Here is a 21,274-nt window from a genome sequence, read left to right as displayed (position 1 = left end):
TTTAAGTTGAATAAGAACACAGAGGCTGTTTTCTAAATATCTGACTATTGTACCCATTTTCTTAAACTTTGCTGTTATTTTAAATACATTTTAATGCAACAGGGTAATGGTTGTACAGAGAAGAGCAGGCTAGAGACATTCAGTACATGTTTTGCTGTGAAAAAGATTTTACAGTGACAGAAGAACATAGTCTAATAGTGCTTAAATGGAGGTTCCCCAGATAAAAAAAACACACATCAGTGCGCAGTAACATATGAAAGTGAAACAAATGGGCACCAGGGCAAACGTATTAAACATATGCACGATTTACATCATAATATCCGTAGATTTACATTAGATTAGTTGGACTGAGGAGGTATTTAACCCATGGTATATTCCCGTCCGGATGGCGGGATAAATGCTAAACAGCGGATGTTGCGTAGATATTTTCCCGCGTTTTCGTATCGTGATTTTGGGTTAGTTTGTTTTCGGTGTGTCACGTGATCACACTCCACTGTGTATATCATCATAGAGAACTTGAGGAAATGAAGCTATTTACTTGTTGACCCAATGTTACGATAGGCAGAGCCGAGTTTAAACAGAAATAAACAATCACGAAAACTCAGTGAAGACCTTAATATTATTGGGACTGGGAGCACTGAACGTAAATGGCAGCTAACAGTTGAGAAATCCGGCTGCACTGGCACTCCGCCGCGCACTGTGCTGATACAAAACGAACACACACTGTTTCAGGAAGTCAGATTTTGTTGTATTGACATCGAGGAACTCGTGCAGTGGGACTCAAACTTACTAAACGGCATTTGTCGTTTTCAAAACATCGTTTTGTTTTTAATTGTTATAGGTGCTCGTTAGCTGACATAATACTGAGATGCCACCCAAAAAGCGTAACTCTGGGGCAGCACAGAGCAAGGAACTGAAGCCCAGTGCTGAAAGTGCCTCTCCAGACAAGAAAGAGAGTCCCGAGTTTTCTGTTAAAAAGTAAGACAAGTTATGTTTCCTTTTCAGGTATTAGCAGACGGCGAATTAGTTGGTTAACGTTACGCAGTAGATGTTGCCACTCTAGCCTAATATTTAGCTAGTTTGTGCTGGTATTTCACTCTTGTTAGCTAGCTAACGTGACCGTCCGTTTAGGCTGACTAGCTAGCTGCTTCAGATGAAGTCTGTCCTGTATTTAGATGTAGTGAGTTTTAACATCTCTCCTTCCCACACAAGTGGCCACATGGTATAACTGTTTAGTAACGCTGTGGTTACACAACCACACCCCAAAGCTTAGACTGTGGCTAACAGTCTTAGAAAGTCCTGCCCTGGGAGGCTGTCTTCCTCTGAGCAGCGTGTTTTGATGTCCTGAAACTGTTTTCGTTCTCCGTGATGTTGATTTATGGCTCTCCATCCTTTAGACACAGAGACAAGGATGCTGAGTTTGTGACCCTTTGCAAGAGCCTTCGTGTGACAGACCTGGTGTGTGACCGTGCCTGGACGCTGTGGAAAAGTGTTCAGGAGTCCATGGATGAAGTCATTGTATGTATTTGCAAATAGTTAGGACTGTATGTTTATAATGCTGTGATCTGGTTGGCTGTCCTATTGAAGCAAAGGAAAAGACATGGGTGGAAATTGTATTACTAAAAACCAAAGAGAGAAAAACATCTCTACTGGAGACAGCTTACTCATGGTTGACACAGTTTTGTCAGAATTAAATGCCTGCATGTACAGCATCAAAAAATGACTCAAAATGAAGTCACCGTTTGTAGAAGAGACTCAAAAAAGTAGAAGTAAATGGGGAAACAATGTACATTTTGACAAATAGTTACCTTGCCTGGTGAAAGGATAGCAGATGAGCATATATTCCACATAATAAGCAGATGTCTCGTATCATACTGTCTCAGGTCAGATGTGAGTATTACCTGTAATATTGGATGTTAAATTTGAGATTGTTGAAATGTTGTGTTGTACTCAACATATCAGTTTGCACTAATCTGGTGATGTGGCACAATATCTGTGTGATGTTCTTGGTTCTCTGTGCAGTTTTTAAATGAAAAGTCAAGCTTGTGATTAACCCCCTTTTTAACCCGAACAAAATTAGTTTTTGACATTGTTCTGTTTACACTTTGTTTCAGGGCAGTCAGCAGCTCCCTCTGTGGGGGGCCTGTCTGTTCGTGACTGTGACAGACATGGATGCCGCCTGTTTCACTTTAACTCAGGTTCTGAAAGCAGTCAGTCTGAAGTAAGTACTTGCTATGCATAATGCATGTTATTGGCAGATACTCCTAGGCACTCAATTCATATTAATGCATATACTGTCATATCAGGCATTAGAATAGACATTCTTTAAACACAGGACACATGGCTGCTCTTATCACCACGCTCCATCTATATATAAACTGTAACCAAACTGAGAGGTACTGCATTTGTTCAGCCAAGAGTACTTCTCAACACACAAGCACCCTGTTCAAGAAGCTTCCTGCAATATATAAGTGATATAAAGTTTTTACTGCCAAAAGTAAAAATTCTATCATATGTCTATCCTTACTTGCATGGCATAGTACACTGAGGAAGAATGTGTGGACTTTGCCTGATGAGACACGCTACACATTTCAGACATATGTAATTTTGGCAATTATTTAACTAGTCTTACAAATGTCATTATTTAAAATTTTTTAATACAATCTGCACTCTCGTGTGTTTTCAATGAGTTTTATTGTTCAGTTTTATTGTATACATTGACAAAAAAATCCCACACCTGCAATAAACACTTTATGGTGTATGAGAACTTGGCTTAAATTATCCAATCTTAGGCAGTTTATTTTACCTTTCACACACTAATTCATCCTTATCTCTGTAGTGTTAAGCTTTTTGTGGCTCTCGTGAGGAAGCTGGATGTGAACTTGGATACAATAAGCACTCAGGTGAATTCAGCACTGACACGTCTGGAGAAGAAGTATGATGTGACGCTGGCTCTCTTCCAGAGGTTTGAGAAGTGAGTGAGCGCATTAATATAGTACAGCTGCTTGTCTCGCTTAGAACTGTTAATGGCAAAACTGTAATTGGCCATAATACTTGTGTTTATTTCAGAACATGCAAGAAAATCTTTGCTTCGGTTTCTGATGGCAAGTAAGTTGGAGACTTACATCGGGGGAATGTACCTGTCACTCCTTTTTTCTTAGAGTCTTTATAGTACTGTGTTTGATATTCATACGCTTGTGATAAAACTGTGATACTGGTGCATACTTAATGGTTCATTGTCTCGCTTTCAAGGGTGAGGGAGACCATGCAGAGCTGCTGGACAATGTTTCTTTTGGCTAAAGGTAGGTAAAACCTTTAACACAGTAACAACAAAAACAAGTAGGATCAAGCTGTCAACACACTTGATGGAATAGTTTTCATGTTGCTCCATTGTCTTTTCCATCCTTCCTTCCTTGAGCTCAGCTGAAGGGCTCAAGTGAATTCGTACAAGTTTCTTCTTATGGCTGCAGTTCAATTGTTTCTGGTCGACATCAGTAGTGTTGTGATGATGCTTCTCATGTACGGCATCGCTGCTGTCTGCAGGAAGGACCTTGCAGATGGAGGATGACCTGGTTATATCATTCCAGCTGCTGCTTTGTGCGCTGGAGTTTTTCATCAAGCGCTGCCCTTCTGAGATTCTGCAGCCTCCTTACAGTAAGCGTCAGTCTCGTTTACTTTCAACTCTGTCTATATTTAATACACGTCAGTCACTTCTGATTGTACATCCACCAACTGAGAAGTGTACAGTTGAAAAAATTCTTTACAAACAGCAAGTTAACCAGAATGTAGACATGAATGCACCTCTGTTGCTTTAGATCTAGTTACAGTTTGCTTAAAAACATATGCACAGTGCAAGTGTAGTGTATTACTCTATAAAAAGTATAGTGGTAGATTTGTCAGTTATGTTTCCAAGCTATGAAAAATAGAAAAAGTTAGATCTGCACCGATTGATCAGCAGAGTTTAATATTTCATTAAATAAAAGTTACTCAGAGCTCTGTGTATGCTGTCAGTTAGTTCTTATAAAGAAAATCTGCAGGTCAGACTTTTAAAGATATTGGCCAAGTAAAATTGTGATTTGTGCATCTCTAGAAAAAGTTATTCCAAATTCCAGCGCATTTTCTGCGCAACTAAAGAATTTGTTGTGTGTGGCTCCTGTTGATTTTTTAACTTTTAAAGTGGTTTTCTCTCAAAATCAGCCATCAACAAAGTCCACAGCCCTCCAACACGACCATCCCGTCGTAACCAGAGCAAAGCCAAATCTCGACCTCCGGAGCCAGAGGTGGATATGCAGCTGCTTGAAACCTTGAGCAAAGAGAATGACTGTAATGCAGAAGAGGTCTGAGCCCTCCTCTTTTTATAGCTCTTAGAGCCATCGCATACAGTAACACATATCTATTTCCTCTGGGTTGGTGGTCTCACTTGTTTGTGTATTTGTATTTGCAGGTGAAGAATGTATACCAGACCAGTTTCTCAGCCTTCCTGGACTCATTGGATCTTTCAAGATCCCCATATTTCCCTCAGGTACAATGACAATAAAGGACATTCTGTTCTATTCTATTCTGAAAAAAAATGATGCATTGCTAAAACTTGTACATTAGATAAAGTCTGTGATGACATGTATGTGAATATATATTCAGTGCTCAAATAATTTAAGGCTGTGGCAGGAAACATACAGTGCTTTTACTTTTGATACATTTTGGTACATTGTCTCACATATCACCTTTGGATTTAGGTACATTTCAAATGAAGGTTTTCACTGAGAACATTCAATCAGTTGGTGCAAATTGGGGAATTGTGTTGAAATATGTATGTGGGGGGCACCTTACTTCAGGTTTTCAATTTTCACCACAGGTGAATGTTCTCAACCAACAATATGAAGAGCACTACCTCAAGACTAGAGACATCGATGGACGGTTGTTTTTTGATGGAGATGAGAGTGTTCTTGCACCTAAATTTGAGATGCAAGTTCTTCTTTTATTCACCTCTCTGTGTTCTTATGTCGGTCTGGTTGATCTGTTAAAATGATCTTTTAATAAGTGTTTAATAGTTCCTGCCTTCAGAGCACAGGTGGAGAGAACGCCAAAGAAGAACCTGGCAGATGACGATGCTGTACTTATCCCTCCCCAGACTCCAGTCAGGTGAGCAGTTAGCAGCATTCACTTGTTGTCACTCATTGTTTTATCATTGCTTACTAGAGCTGCACCGATCGATCGGGTGAGATCGGAAATGATTACATTTATGTTGCATCATTTCAACCGCTGAGCAGAAAAAAACCTTCACGTCAGCCTCTGACATGTAATACCAAGTCAGAGATGTGGGGATTTTCCGACCATGATATTCCCCACTCCAGCTGGCAGAAGAGCTGGAAGTCCATGACCATGGTTATATAAAAATAAAATCTCATATTAACACTAATATAATCCATTCAGATACTTTTATAGGAACTATTAGCTGTTTATCTGGTTTTGCTTGGTAAGAAACTGCTACAAATAGTTAATACACGAAAGGAATGTCAAACTACTCCTTTAAGTTTCAGTATGGGTCAGAGGTCATCCTCCACACGACGTCATGGAAATTTTACTTGAACAAGGTGGTGTGACTACAGAATTAGCATTAGGGCTATGCCCCTTGGAATAATACACGAGTATTCCCAAGTCGCAGTAAAGAGTGCTTTTGTATTTGTTCTTTCCATCCTAATGACAGTGCGTGAATGCAGCGTGAGTTGTTTGCTTTCTGCAGCACCTTTCAACATTAAATTTGTTAATGGAAATAATTTGTGGATTTATTACTCATGCATTGCTGTATGGTATGTAGTATATTGGGCTTATTTGATTGATTGTGTTGTGATGTGTTATTTAAATGTGTGAATTGTTTTGACTTAGTGATATTTTTGCTTGTCGTCAGAGCTGCCATGACCTCCATTCAGCAGTTGAGAGGTGATCTCATCTCCAGTGGGGATCAGCCATCCACTAACTTGGCTACCTATTTCAAAGTGGGTCCCTAGAAGTGTTGCTGCTCATTATAATGCTCCCTGAAACTACGTGTTGCTACCTTTAGTTTCACGTATTTCCTGTTTTCTGCTTTCCTGTGATCAGAATTGCACTGTGGACCCAACGCAGGATGTGCTGAAGCGACTGGAGACACTGGGACAGGCGTTCAGCCAAAGATTTGGTCAGACAGTCGGCCCAAACTGCGTAGTACTTGGAAAGCAGGTGCGAGCTAATTCGCAAGACACCGGTGACACCTGCTATGCTCAAATGATTGAAATGTCTAATTTACATATTTCTTTTGTCTTTCAGAGATTTACTCTTGGTGTCAAACTGTATTACAAAGTCATGGAGGCAATGCTGAAATCGGTACATTGATTAGTTTGATTTCAGTTATTTTATTGAATATTTTTATTGTTTACTTTTTTATTAAGAGGCTGAAGTCATTTAAATGTAATTACCAGGTTTCCCTGAAAAAAACATAAAAACCACAGTTGATTATCTACTGGATATAATAGATCTTATCAAATGCTAGGGGTGTAACAGTGCATCATGGAAAAAATGGGTCGCAGTGTCGAATGAAGACTCCCATATAATTTAATTATGTTAACATAAGATGGGGAAATAGGCCTGTTGTTGACCCTGAAGTTCACTTGGGTTAGCACACTAGCTATTAGCAACATTCTAATCTACAGAACAAGGGAAATGTTTGAATCAGAAACAAAACGTCAAAACCATTTTTGTGCATTTATGTACCTTAAAAAAATAAGTGACTGTGACATTATTTTCCATTCACACTGTGTAATCATGAGTGCTGAGCTGGTTCTGTTGTTGCCTCCTTATCCAATACATTATGTTTTTATTAACATTGAAGTTTGTTTAGACTGAATACAAGGATTTATTACTTCCTTACTTAGTGAACAATGATTGAAACAGCGCAGACCCATCTTGTTTTTACTCTCAGTGATAATACTTTTGTATTTTATTTTCTAGGAAGAGAAACGACTGTCGGTGCAGAATTTCAGGTGTGTGCAGTCTTCTGGTTTTTATCAGTTTACTGGAGAATTGTGAAGCCTGTCACTGGACGGAGCATGAAAGCATTTTGTTGTTTTAACATATCGTGACGTTTTATGTATTGTGGGCTGAGTCCTATGATTTTCCTTCCAGTAAACTCCTCAATGACCCCACATTCCATACGTCACTGTTGGCCTGTGCGTTGGAGGTGGTCATGGCAACATACGGAGGTGTGTCTCATAATCTGCTTCCCAGTTAATAACAGCCGCCGTCATGTGCTACTTTTGGAACAGCTGTGTTGTATCTTACAGACATCAGTAACTAAATATTTGAAGTTGTAGATGTGTGACAAATTGTAATAATGTTGTTTGCGCCTTGCAATTAGAGAGCAGTTTTAAGACTGCAGGATACAACTGTGGTGGTGAACCATCCGAAACAGACATGCGTTTCCCCTGGATACTGGATGTCTTCAACCTCACTGCATTTAACTTCTACAAAGTCATTGAGAGCTTCATTAAGGCGGACTCTCTGAGCAAAGATATCATCAAACATCTGGAGACCTGCGAGAACCTCATCATGGAAAGGATAGCATGGAGGACGGTCAGTTTGATCTCTCATGTCTACTATGCAATCCTTGTACTTAAATACGATCCTCACATACACGTCATAAATATATAGGCACTATAATGCAAGTATATCCACCTGTAGTATTTATTGACCAAGACAAGATAATACTATCTACAGATTTTTATACTGTATTGATTATTACTACAATTCAGGAATAACATATCGTTTATTTAAGATCAACAGCTACTCCTCAGTAGTTGAGTAGCACTTTTGAAAATTTAGGCAGATTACGCATAAACTCAGCATTAACTGCATATTAAAAATTTCAGTACACATCAGTATTTTACAAACACAGCTGCCATAGCTGGCATTGAACCCAAAGCTCCCCTAAGACACAACACACTTCGTTGCACTTAATTGAACAGATGCAAAACCTGTTTAACCCGCTGAGATTCATGCAAAATACAGATTACATATTTCACACACAGTTATCTGCCATTTCATTCTTTCAGTTGTGTGAAATAATCAGTTTTTGCCTCTTCCTGCTGCCAGGTACCGCCTTGTGTACCAGGCTGCTCGAGAAATAGTAGATGAGTGGGTTGAGGCAGCAGTTGAAGCTGGCTAGTGACAGCACCACAGGGTGCACAACCTTGGTCAACTTGGCCAGGCCACAGTGAGGCAGCAGGCCTAGGTTTGTGAGGGTGTATCCCAGCAGGTTGATGTGATAGGGGAGGAAGCACAGCAGGAAGATGCCCAGCACCCAGTAAATAATTGTCAGAGTGTGCTGATGCTTCCTGTGGGAACGGTGTCTCGACTGGCGAAGCACACTCAGCACTCTGCAGTAGCTGTAGATAAGTAGCACTGTGGGCAGCAGAAATGACCCCTGCACTAAGCCCAGGGCTATCAGGATCATGGTGCGATGGCTTTGCGAGGATGGGTCCAGCACACAGCAATGGTGTTGGTGAGCTGTTGTGAAGAGCAGCAGAGGCAGGCTCACACTGAGGCCCAGCACCAGGCACCAGATCGCCCCGCTTACCAGCTGTGCAACACGCAGCCTGCGGAGTGTTGATGCCATTGGCCACACAACAGCAAAGTAGCGGTCCACAGCAATGCACACTAGGAAGAAGATGCTTCCATACAGGCTGATGTATTTGAGGGTAAATGTTAGGTGGCAGTATGCCACCATGGGAGACCAACCGCTTGGGTCTCCTGTCATGGAGGACGAGGCTTGTTGATAGTAGTAGTAGATTCTCAGAGGTAGAGAGATCACAAAAAACAAGTCAGCAGCTGACAGGCTGACCATGTAGATGGTTGTGCTGTTCATGGTGCAGGGAGACAGACACAGTTTGCGCAGAGCCAGGCCGTTGGTGGCCAACCCCAGCAGGAAGATCACACTGTAAGACACTTGATAGAGAGTGAAGCGGTAGGTCGTGTCCACAGTGCAGTTAGACGAAGGTGAGAATGGCTTAGCTGGTGCATGAGTCATATTCCACGGCTCCATGTCTCAAAATGATTTACTGCTTCACCACTTCAAATCATTGCGTCCTGGTATCGAGGAAATTAGGTTGGCTTCAGTGATCATAAGACAGGAGTAAAGACCAGTAGCCTCTGCAGGAGCAGTTAAACCTGTGGCAGGTAAAAGCTTAATAAACTCAAAGTGCTGTTTTATGAAATGTAAATTTGCTAAGGAGAGACAAATACCAGGTGACACACAACATAAATGCTAGGACATAGCTGAATTAATTTTTCCATATACAAGATGACATTTAGATGAATTCTGTTAACATTTTAACTGCAACTTCCTGCTCTCATAAAACAAGCAAACATTTGGTTTCATTACCTGCAGACTGGGGAAAACTACTATTGCCCTGAATGAGGCTTATTAAGTTCTTCTATGAGATTGTCAGAAGTGTTCATTTAAGTTAATTAGTAATTAGGCTGTAGTTTGTAAAGTGTGCAAACATCCACTTAAGCATCTTTCAGTCAGTTTTGTAGGGTCTGGTTGTTGGGGCCTTCACTAATGCATTTGTCCTGTGTTTGGTACATGTCATTATGAGACACCCTGTGGTTTTACATAATGTTGCTTTTTTGACCAATTTATCAGATAACAAGGCAGCTGAACAACTCCCCAAAATGACCAGCTGAATTAATATCATTGACTGAGGACTTTCCAGGGCTTCCTCGCAAAAGAGGATATAAACCTTTGTGGAATCCCCCCCCCCCCCCCACACAAACTATATAAAAAAAAATGAACTAATCATTTTAACACTTATTATATGTTTCAATAATACAATTGTGAAATTATTTTTAGAAACAAACCCATTGACTGTCACAGCTTTCGGTCAAATTTCAAGTAGTATTTCCATTAACATTTTTCATTCTCAGTAGTATCATTTTATAAGACATTAATATAATTTATTTTATTTTTGTGATTGGGCATTTAAATATACTTTCTCTTCTCTAGCCGCTAATTTTGTCTGCCATTTATTTACATGTAATCCCTGATCCTGTTAATGAAGTAGTGAATATTTTCTTTCTCCTGACATAATACTGAGTTGCTTCAGATATGCACTGTGAGTGTGATAACAGCTGATATAATTCAGTTATCACCCATAGTAAGTGTTTAATGTGGAGGTAACTGTTAAATTGAACTTTGCATTGTGACTCTTAATCCCAGAACATTACAGTTTTGCTTTTATTTGGTTCTTTTGCTGTAAAAGCCAAAGAAATGCAAGAATATCTTTATTCACTGAAGTATACTACTAAAGCCTGATAAGTTTGTATTTGTTTTATATAAGTAACATATATTAATCCATTACATGTAAAGCTCATTGAGGAGAATATTGAAACAGATAAATCACATCACTCACCAGTTGCTGGATCTCATCAGTGCAGCGACAGCATGATAAAGTTCTCATTCAGTCGGCTGGTGATCAGCAGCAGGAGAACTTGGGATGCTGTAACAGCGCCCATGCTACTGATTGGAACAGTGTACACCCGCACCCACACACAAGCCAGGGGCTCTCTCTCCCTCCCTCCCTCTCTCTTGCTCTGCCATCCCATCATCCCCCTTCTCCTCTCCTACACACACTGGTGGTCAATTCAGATTGCCTCATTTGTAGCTCATAAGTCCAATTGTGATCTCCAGGTCAGCTTTGAGGACGGACAGATGTTAACCAGCTAGCTGTTTAACTGAAATGAAATTTGTGGTCAGCCTTATGGTTAGGGCGCACATAGTTTCATTACTTTTGTTGTGGGAATTATGTTTAGAGCTGCTTTTTAAAAACCTACACCAGTGAATTATTAACTATACTTATCTGCCAGCACTCCACGCAATAGCAAGAATTCACTGAAAGGAGGTGCTATGATCACACACTTTGGGACGTCACTGCAGAGAGAGGGAGACATCAGTGTCCTAGAGAAAACTGTAGAAAGGTATTTGGTCACAGATAAAGTCAAAACCTTAAGGATGGGTATTTTGAGTGCAGTGAACCTAAGAAAGGCAGTAATCATTCCCATCCGATCTTGTATACACATCACAGACAGTGAAAGTTAAACATGGGATGTAATGTAAAGCAGCACTGAGCTAGTTGAGTCTCTGTGAATAATCCTCATCTGGAGAATATCAGTTTAATACAGTGTACACACCACTACACCATTTGGCCCTTGTTAGACAAACTTGAATTAAAAATAAAGATACATAACAAACACATCTTGATAGCAACATAACTGGTTAAGATTTATTCTTCTCTGTGTGTGTATAAAAAAACAACTCTTACGTTCATGGTATGATTTTTTTAATTACAGATAGATGGACTGGTTTTCACAATACAATTCAATAAACCTTTGCAAAATAAAAATGCAATAAAAAATTGTAATCATCGTAATTATTTTATTTTTTTATGTACTATCGGGACAATGTGATTATCATGTCGACTTGTTCTGCATGAAGCCATTAATCCAGGATACATACTTTATTTGTGCTTGGAGGAGAAAGTGCGTCTGAATTGTAAATGTAAACCTGCAGTTTATTTGTATTACATATAGTATTATAAGCTGTAAGGTGTCCAAACATGGCAAAATAAGAAATGTAAATTGTTTTGTCTCATGGATGACACTTGTACGTCAGTTTTTTGTATTATTCACCTGATATGCTTCACAGCTGGTGCGACCACCACGGTGCTGTATTTTCTAAGTGTTACTCTGCTTTGAGGCATGTTGTCGCTCGTCTGCTTAGATTTCACAACCTCCCTCACCAGTGCAGTAGGTGGAGATGAGACTACCGTTGGAGTGCAGGCCCCCAGGCAAAGCCTCTCAACATGACTGCATTAGTGCTTTTGCAAGAAGAAACACATATTCAAGTTGCACCATATCCCATTTGCACCGAACTTTTCTTTTATAGTTGGTTTGACTTGGATGGTCAGTGTTTTCTTAGCAATTTCTGTGAAAATGTGTTGAGTGAAACTTCCTCATGTTATACCTCACCTTGAATTTAGTTTTCACACTTCAGATGTGTTGTATATGCAGAAGTATGTTAGGGCAGATTCCTTTTGGCATAGTTTCAAGTTATGTATTTACCCTCCCTAACTAGAGCGTGGAAACTAAATTGGAGGTGAGGTACAACATGAGAAATTTTTACCTTGGATCTACAAACTGAAAATTCTTTGTGTTGTACCTCACTTTCACTTTGGTTTCCACCCTCCAGTTGTGTGCTACAGAAATGACTATTTGTCTAGATACAAGAAGGCCAAAGGCACAGTTGGGTGATTCAGTTCAGGTGGCAATTGTTGACCACACCTGTAGATTGTATTGCGTCATTGTGCATTCATGAGGTTTGCCTAGCACAGTACTTGTAACTGTGTTGTCAGAATGTGCATAACTGCTGAGTCCATGGAAAAATGACTTGGTAGCATTTGGTAGCCTAAAAGCATTAGTGAGGCCACAAGTACTTGGACATTGCACAGTAAAGTACATAAAAAGAGCCAAAGCAGAATTTTCCCCAAAGGGAAATTACAATTGCAGTTTATGTGCAAAAGCTAATACTTATTTGCAGCACGGTGCACAAGACTGTGATTTTATACACCTGTCATTTCCACTAATGTACAATATAAGGTTTTCACTCATTCCCTACTAGAAGAGTTTTCTAACTTGTTTTGTGAGTTGTCACCCTGGTATTTATGCTGCAGTGCAGTTTATTATCTCAAACGTTGTCATCAGACTGAGGTCTCAAACACCTTGGACTTCAGAGTCATCAATGTCAGGCTTTTTGGTATTGTACTTGGACTGCTTTGTATGCTGTCTGTCTGCAGTCTGTCAAATAGCTTAGAGCCATTTTGCCATATTGTGGACTTGTGTTTGATTGAGCTCTGAATGGTCTCTGAAGTGAAGTAGTAAATGACCGGATCGAAGCAGCAGTTGGTCACTGCAATGCACAGGGCAATGGGATAGATGGTTCTGACCACATATTCTGTGTAGCATCCCGTCAGGACATTGGAGCGGACCAGAGCGTAGAAGATGAGATTGACATTGTAGGGTATGAAACAGAAGCAGAAGGTGAAAAGGTGCACGATGATCATCCTCAAGATTTTTGCCTTGTTGATCTTTCCTCCGCGGCTTATGGCTTGGGGTTTCCTCAGTGTCCGTAGCACCATAACCGAGCAGAAGACGTTGAGCATCAACGGGATGATGAAGCCCACGGTCTCGATAAACACCACCACCTTGGACAGCTCAGACTTCCACTGTTTTTTGGAGTAATTTTCAAAGCAGTAGTTTGAGGAGGAGTTGGGTGAAGTGGTGTCCAAGAGAAACCCAGTGGGTATACTTCCAGAAAGAACCATGACCCACACAGCGCAGCAGGCCAGTTTGGCACTCCTCTTTGTGCGAATTATCTGGGAGTGGAATGGGTACACAATGGCCAGGAAACGGTCAACGCTGATGCAGGTGAGGAAGAGGATGCTGCTGTACATGTTGGTGTAGAACAGCGCCACAGAGATCTTACAGAGTACACTTCCAAACAGCCAGTCACGTTTAATGAAGTAAACAATCCGAAAAGGCAAGCTGAGTACGAAGAGACAGTCTGAAACCATAAGATTGATCATGTATGTTATGGTCTCGTTCCGCTGCTTTAATGTACAGCTAAAAATGTATACAGCCACCATGTTGAAAAGAAGTCCAACTACAAACACCAGGCTGAAAACCGAGCTGTACAGAGGGTATTTGAAATCATCACTCTTGCTGCAGTTCATGTAGATTTCAGTGCCATCCAGTATACTGAGGTTATTATGGGTGTTATAATCCATCTTTAGACCAGGCTGGTAGGTTTAATGAAAACATTTTCCTAAGTCATGTACTTCCATTTTCAACTTGTTAATCCAACTATTTGCAGCTGGCAGGAGAAGGTGAAATACAACTACCTGTACTGGTGTCCACAGTCCATTAGATAAGTGTTCCTTGTGTGAAAGCTGTCCTCGGTCGTCTTAGTATTCTTCCACAGTTTAAATGTTCCTTGAGAGTCATATGCCTGTGTTGGTTTTTCCTGCTCTTGTTCTCCTTTTCTTGGTCAGTGGAGATCACGTTATTCTGCTCCAGCTGCACTGTAAATCACAAGCCTTTTAGGTTGGAGGCTGAACGTCAAGGCGCAGAGGGAGGAGCCTCCACTGGGACCAAAGTCCTCCCGTCGCTGCTTTGGCTTTGCATTTATTTGAGATTTGAATAACAGGGCTCTCCGAATTTGGCGATGTCCATAATTTTCGCATTTTCTTTTTATTACAAACTTCAGTTAAAATGTTTTTCCTCTTGACTGCTACAGGTGTGTTTAGATCACCACCCCAAGCCACCAGAGCTTTTTGTGTATTCAGCAGGGGATCATTTCCTGCCTGCTGACACTTGACATAGTTATATCATGTTCTCTTTTCTGAAGAGGTTTGGTTGGGCTGTCTCACTTTCAGTTTTCAGACAAATAACCAGGTAATATTTAGACACCTCAAATTTAACATGAATCTATAGTTGACAATGAACCCAGAACTCTTAAGCAATGATTTTACTAAATCAAATAAAGTGTATGAGGGTTGGTGTCCTTTACTGGCATTTAGTGGCACTAAATGCCAGTAAAGTGCTGGCAAACAAGTGTACTTTTGCAATTGTGTGTGTGTGTGAGGAGTCAGCCGGGCAATATAATGTATGTACCAACAGCAGGTCTGTACCTGCAGTCACTGTGTGAGTGTGAGACACAAGTCACACCCACTTCTCCGTATGACGTCATCTGACCTTTGTCTCGGTGTGTGCGTGCATGTTGGCATAGATTTTGCTATGTTGTGTGGGGGTTTAGAGGGAATGTCTTCTTTCCTTTTTGTTTCTGTTAAGGAGATTTTTATGACAACCACTAAAAAGATATTATAGGGAGTGTCTTTGGGTCAACTTAAAATTAGGAACAGCTATATTTTTAGTCAGCGTTTGAAAGTTGAGTTTATTTAAAATGTTTTTCTGATCTCACTGAGGGCTCTGCTAGTTTTGGGTAAAAAACCAAATTTGAAAAGGTACACTGCAGTAAAGATACAGTAGGTTTTTTTCATAACGCCCCTGACTTGCTTTCCTCTCATGGTTTCGTCATGTCACTAATAGATAAACAGACAGCAGTACCTCCAGTGATAATGTTGCGGTTGAGATAACAGTGTTTGTATCGCTTTCTTTTTCACCTAACTAAGAAGTTTTGTTTGCAGAGGTGCGCAGGTGTATGTGAAGATGTAATCAGTAAAACTTGATTTAGTTTGTAGTCTTGTCAGAGGTGGAAAAACTACCCTCATGTCAAGGTGTCATAAGTCTGTGTGATTTTAGATGCGCTGGGAAAAAAATTTTTAAGTGCTTGGTTAAATGTGAGTAATCATGTTTGTGTGTCTGCAGGGCTCCTTGCTGTTTGAACTGCTAAGACAAGAGCATGAGGGTGGAGCAGCAGAGCAGGTGGAGACTCCAGCTAGTTTCAGCCAACCACTGCAGCACAACCACACTGCAGCTGACCTGTGAGTGCATCACACCACAGTCGCTGTCTTTCAGTTGCTGATGTGTGACAGTCTTAGTCTAAAACTTTCTTAGCTGTTGTGAAATCACTGTGAGTGGAGTGCTTGATCCTTTCACTTGGGTGAAGTCTTAGTTGTATATTATATTACACAGCCTTATGTTGGTTTACTGTTTACTTGTCCCTTGCATGGGGATATGTACAGTACATGCACATTGAGAGCCGATGCACCAGAGTCAAATTCCTCGTGTGTCCGACACACCTGGCCAATAAAGCAGATTCTGATTCAGACAAATTCAGATTCTGAAGCATCAAGGTATTAACTGTTAAATTCCATGACTTGTACTCACGATGGGCCTCCCTTTTTGTAGCTTTGGACCCAAACTATAATTATCTTTGATTTACATTTACAGTGGTGTGAAAAAGTGTTTGCCCCCTTACTGATTTCTTATCTTTTTGCATGTTTGTCACACTTTAATGTTTCAGATCATCAAACTAATTTAAATATTAGTCAAAGATAACACAAGTAAACACATCATGCAGTTTTTAAATGAAGGTTTTTATTATTAAGGGAAAACAAAATCCAAAACTACATAGCCCTGTGTGAACAAGTGGTTCACCCCCCCGTCAAAACATAACTTAACTCTGGTTTATCACACCTGAGTTCAATTTCTCTTTCTCCCCCACAAGTCCACCAAAAGATCCTCAAAAGCTAGACATCATGCCGAGATCCAAAGAAATTCAAAAACAAATGAGAAAGAGAATAATGGAGCTCTATCAGTCCGGAAAGGGTTATAAAGCCATTTCTAAAGCTTTGGGACTGCAGCGAACCACAGTGAGAGCCATTATCCACAAATGGCGAAAACATGGAACAGTGGAGAACCTTCCCAGGAGTGGCCGGCCGACCAAAATTACCCCAAGAGCGCAGCGACAACTCATCCAAGAGGTCACAAAAGACCCCACAACAACATCCAAAGAACTGCAGGCCTCACTTGCCTCAGTTAAGCTGAGTGTTCATGACTCCACCATAAGAAAGAGACTGGGCAAAAATGGTTTGCATGGCAGAGTTCAAAGACGAAAACCACTGCTGAGCCAAAAGAACATAAAGGCTCGTCTCAGTTTTGCCAGAAAACATCTTGATGATCCCCAAGACTTTTGGAATAATACTCTGTGGACAGACGAGACAAAAGTTGAACTGTTTGGAAGGTGTGTGTCCCATTATGTGTGGCGTAAAAGTAACACCGCATTTCAGAAAAAGAACAGCATACCAACAGTAAAATATGGTGGTGGTAGTGGGATGGTCTGGGGCTGTTTTGCTGCTTCAGGCCCTGGAAGACTTGCTGTGATAAATGGAACCATGAATTCTGCTGTGTACCAAAATATCCTGAAGGAGAATGTCCGGCCATCCGTTTGTGACCTCAAGCTGAAGCGAACTTGGGTTCTGCAGCAGGACAATGATCCAAAGCACACCAGCAAGTCCACTTCTGAATGGCTGAAGAAAAACAAAATGAAGACTTTGGAGTGGCCTAGTCAAAGTCCTGACCTGAATCCAATTGAGATGCTGTGGCATGACCTTAAAAAGGCAGTTCATGCCCGAAAACCCTCCAATGTGGCTGACTTACAACAATTCTGCAAAGATGAGTGGGCCAAAATTCCTCCACAGCGCTGTAAAAGCCTCATGGCAAGTTATCAAACGCTTAATTGCAGTTGTTGCTGCTAAGGGTGGCCCAACCAGTTATTAGGTTTAAGGGCAAACCACTTGTTCACACAGGTATATACAGTTTTGGATTTGGTTTTCCCTTAATAATAAAAACCTTCATTTAAAAACTGCATGATGTGTTTACTTGTGTCATCTTTGACTAATATTCGAATTTGTTTGATCTGAAACAAAAGTGTGACAAACATGCAAAAAGATAAGAAATCAATAAAGGGGCAAACACTTTTTCACACCACTAAGTTTAATTTACACTTACCTCTCTTTCGATGTAACTGGCAGGCCCTGCTTATTTCTCCAATCTCCTTACAGATATCTGTCTCCCCTGCGTCCGGGGCTTCGTGTTTTGCCTCCTGATTCGCCGGGCACACCCAGTTCTCAGGCTTCGTCTCAGGCCCCGACCCAGCCCGGTCCGACTCTGCATCTCCCAAAGTCCAACTCCCTCAGTCTCTTTTATAAAAAATGTAAGAAGTTATTCAAGCTCTTATTTTCATTTTTTCTTTTTATTTAGTTACAATTCCTACAAAATATCAAGTGTCTCTGAGTTGCTGTATATATTCTATATAATAATAATAAAAAAAAAAAACTAACAAAATTTAGTAAACTCCACTTTTTATCTGAGGTGGATTATAAATCTGATATTATAATCAACTGGAACAGAGAAATATATTAACACAAGTCATTATTTGTGTAAAATGAAGGAAGAATTTAAAAATTTGTTCCCTTTGGTTTTATTTAAGACATTGATCCTTAAGGATTTTTTTCCATTTCCATCACTGTTTACTGTGTCATGTGCTCTATATGGCTTCCTCTTACTGTAGTGTACCGCCTTGCCTACACAAGGCTGAAAATGCTCTGCTCCTTCCTGCTGTCCACCCACCCTGAACTGGAGCCCATCATATGGACTCTGTTCCAGTACACCCTGCAGCACGAGTACGAGTTGATGAGAGACCGTCACCTCGACCAGGTCACCTGACATGATGCTGTTGTCTTCTTTTGTTTCTGGCTTTCATTTCTCTTGTTCTTTGTTTCAGTCTCTTGTTCTCATCACGTCTTTCATATTTTGTTTAGTTTGTTAGTTTTTCCTCAAACCACTTCTCATCATTCTTGTAGTTGATGATGTCAGCCATGTACGCCATATGTAAAGTGAAGAGTGTGGATGTACGCTTCAAGTCCATTGTCACAGCATACAAGAACATGCCCAACACCAACCAGGAGGTGATGCAGCCATTTACAATTTTAAAGATGTCTCTTGTTTTATTTTTGCTGGTCATAGTTCTGGTTGATTTATGACAAACAGCCATTGCCTCTATATGGCACTGTGTGTTGCAGACCTTTAAGCATGTCTTGATCACTGAGGGCCACTATGACTCCATTATTGTCTTCTACAATCAAGTGTTCATGCAGAAGCTGAAAACCAACATCCTGCAGTACGCATCTCCCAGGGTAAAACACCTCCCGCATTAGGAGCTACAGTGTGGTTTTTTTTTTTTTTTTAATAAACACTGATACAGCACCTACTTACTATAACCTCTCATTGTTGCTGTTTTGTCTTTTTTGCAGCCACCTACCCTCTCTCCAATCCCACAAATACCACGCAGCCCCTACAAATTTCCTAATTCGCCTCTGCGTGTGCCTGGCAGCAACAATGTGTACATTTCCCCTCTGAAAAGCCCAGGTATCATGACTCCTCGCTCCAGGTAAGTCCTTCATATTCATGGCATATTGATGTTCCTTAGACAACTTGTGGGATTGTTGGAAGAAAGAGAAAATACGCTGTTGAAGTAGAATTAATCTTGAGAAAAGCCTGTTTTGTAAAAATAACTTTTGTTATTGCTTTTTCTTTTAGACTGCTGGTATCGATTGGTGAATCTTTCGGGGTATGATCCTTTTTTATTTGCACTATAGCATGTGAGAATAATCTCAGTTTAACAGCTGCTGTGACGGTGATCTTTTGCTCTGCTGTTTCCATTTTGTTTTCATTTGCAGCCGTCCAATCGGTTCCAGAAGATCAATCAGATGGTCAATAGCAGAGATCACTCCCTTAAGCGGACTCTGGATCTCAGCTCCGCTCCAAAGCCCCTGAAGAGGCTGCGGTTTGATGTGGACGCACAAGACGAAGCTGATGGCAGGTTGGTCGTAAATAGTGTTATATTAGAATCCTGGTTTATTAACTTTACAGCAACACACGACATAGTGTTTTAGAAAAAGTATAACTGAGAAATGGACACCCTCTCACAGGGGTCAAGTTTGTCTTAGAATATGTACGCTACAATAATGTATACAAGTTCTTACGTATTTTAATTTGCAGCAAATCTGGTGGAGATTCTACACTGATACAGAAGCTTGCAGAGATGAGTAAGTCAAAAGTGCCATATATATTCAGTTTTATTTGCTTTTATCAGTCTTCTGACCTGTTAATCATATGGCTTGTGGATGGATGGTCCTCTAACAAAGCGATGATTATTCATTTGTTTATTTATTTCATGGAGGCCACACTCGGAGTCGCATGCAAGAACAGAAGATGAAGGAGGACACAGAATCAAAGGAGGATTGACTCTAAATCCTGCTGAGCTGACCTGCACTATTCATCACAACGTGAACACTACTTTTTGTTCACATGAAACAAGTTTCTTTGTACATTTTAGGTTGTATTTAACTTTGTCTTTCAGGAGTAATATGTGAATATAGAGAATGTTCTTTTTGTGTGTGTGTGTGTGTGTGTGTGTGCGTGTTTTCACTGAATAATGATTGATTCCACTGAATCTGATTTGAATTTGAAGTATGTTTGGTTTTAATAGTGGTGTTAATTGGAAGTTTTAAAAACTTTTTTTTTCCCGTTGTCTCAGTTGTCAACAGCATTTTTGATGAACTTTACTGTTTGTTTTTGTTTGTTTTTTTATAATTGGCCGAGACAGGTTTCGATCGTGATGCAACAATTCATCAGTATTAAACCATGATTACTTTCCTGGAAACAGAGGAAATGACAGCCTCAGAGGAAAATCGGTGTCTTTCCATGTGGCAGTTATACATTTTACGTGGTCTTTTCCTCAAGAAGACAAATAACTTCTTGGGAAAGTTTAGTTTGTGCTCTAAAGTGATAACTATAAAATAATAAAATATCGCTTAAAGCTAAATTATACATAATTTGCTCCCAGCCAAAATTTGTGTAGTTTCCAAAAATTTGTTTACAAATAACATTTCTCTTTCTCTGGTGTATAGTTTTATAATAAGTTGAGTTTTACTTTTGAGTGGTTAAAAAATATATACATCAAATGCAAGAGAAGCCTCTTGTACTTCAGCTAAAGAAAAGTTATTTTTCCTGTTTGTAATCACTTTTTTTTTTATGTAACTTGGCTAATTTAAATATTTGCAAATGGGAGAGGGAGGATTCTTCAAAGGAAGGGGGAAAACTTAAGCAGCTTAATATGTGGACATCACTCCAGGAAAGTACTGTATACCTCCATAAAATATTCCTTGACATGTCAGTTTCCAGAGTTTTTAAACTAAAATGTGTTTATATTGTACTTTATTGAAGTGATGCCATTACATGCAGGTATTTTCTTCTTTACCAATCAGTTGCCATGACTATAATGTTGTTTTCCTGGATAAGTACATTATGTTGTTTTCTGGCTACATTTTAGTTTGTGTCTCCTCTTAATACACTGACAGTATTGTTAGATTCCTGTGGCTCTGTTTTAATTCCTTTCCAGCTTTTCATGAAGGACACATTTTAGAGATTTGTTGAACATCCTTTTGTGCCCTTGTTAACCTTCGAAGAAAACTATAATTTGAGTATTTGTTATAAAAAAAAAAAAGAAATATGACAAAACCGTGTGAATTGTGCCGCATTTGTCACTTCTTGTTCTGAAGCTTTATTGTCCAGGAACTGTTTCCCAAAACCACGTCAAAGCTATGATGTTTGTAAAATCCATGTTCACTTTTACATTTATGATCATTCACTCCTGGGAAACTGAACA

General features: G+C 40.0%; 2 protein-coding genes across 2 annotated transcripts; one reads left to right on the top strand and one right to left on the bottom strand.

Moving 5' to 3' along the window:
- The first annotated feature begins 481 nt into the window (after nt 1-481).
- On the top strand, nt 482-21,233 carry rb1 (retinoblastoma 1). The gene is made up of 27 exons (XM_020598918.1): nt 482-978; nt 1,398-1,518; nt 2,115-2,221; nt 2,840-2,974; nt 3,070-3,108; nt 3,253-3,302; nt 3,544-3,654; nt 4,198-4,337; nt 4,445-4,522; nt 4,853-4,962; nt 5,062-5,139; nt 5,906-5,993; nt 6,097-6,213; nt 6,301-6,357; nt 6,982-7,013; nt 7,156-7,232; nt 7,388-7,602; nt 15,469-15,584; nt 17,607-17,758; nt 18,116-18,261; nt 18,408-18,512; nt 18,627-18,740; nt 18,858-18,994; nt 19,144-19,174; nt 19,284-19,426; nt 19,606-19,652; nt 19,787-21,233. The coding sequence occupies exons 1-27, from the start codon at nt 869-871 to the stop codon at nt 19,849-19,851; spliced, it is 2,721 nt and encodes a 906-aa protein (XP_020454574.1). The 5' UTR covers nt 482-868; the 3' UTR covers nt 19,852-21,233.
- On the bottom strand, nt 11,508-14,112 carry LOC109959497 (lysophosphatidic acid receptor 6-like). The gene has a single exon (XM_020598919.1). The coding sequence runs from the start codon at nt 13,866-13,868 to the stop codon at nt 12,783-12,785; it is 1,086 nt and encodes a 361-aa protein (XP_020454575.1). The 5' UTR covers nt 13,869-14,112; the 3' UTR covers nt 11,508-12,782.
- Nucleotides 21,234-21,274: the final 41 nt, after the last annotated feature.

The sequence above is a fragment of the Monopterus albus genome, unplaced genomic scaffold, assembly GCF_001952655.1.
Source record: "Monopterus albus unplaced genomic scaffold, M_albus_1.0 scaffold39.1, whole genome shotgun sequence".
Lineage (NCBI taxonomy): Eukaryota > Metazoa > Chordata > Actinopteri > Synbranchiformes > Synbranchidae > Monopterus > Monopterus albus.
The sequence above is the reverse complement of the archived record's forward strand: the minus strand, read 5'-3'. Positions and strand labels throughout refer to the sequence as shown.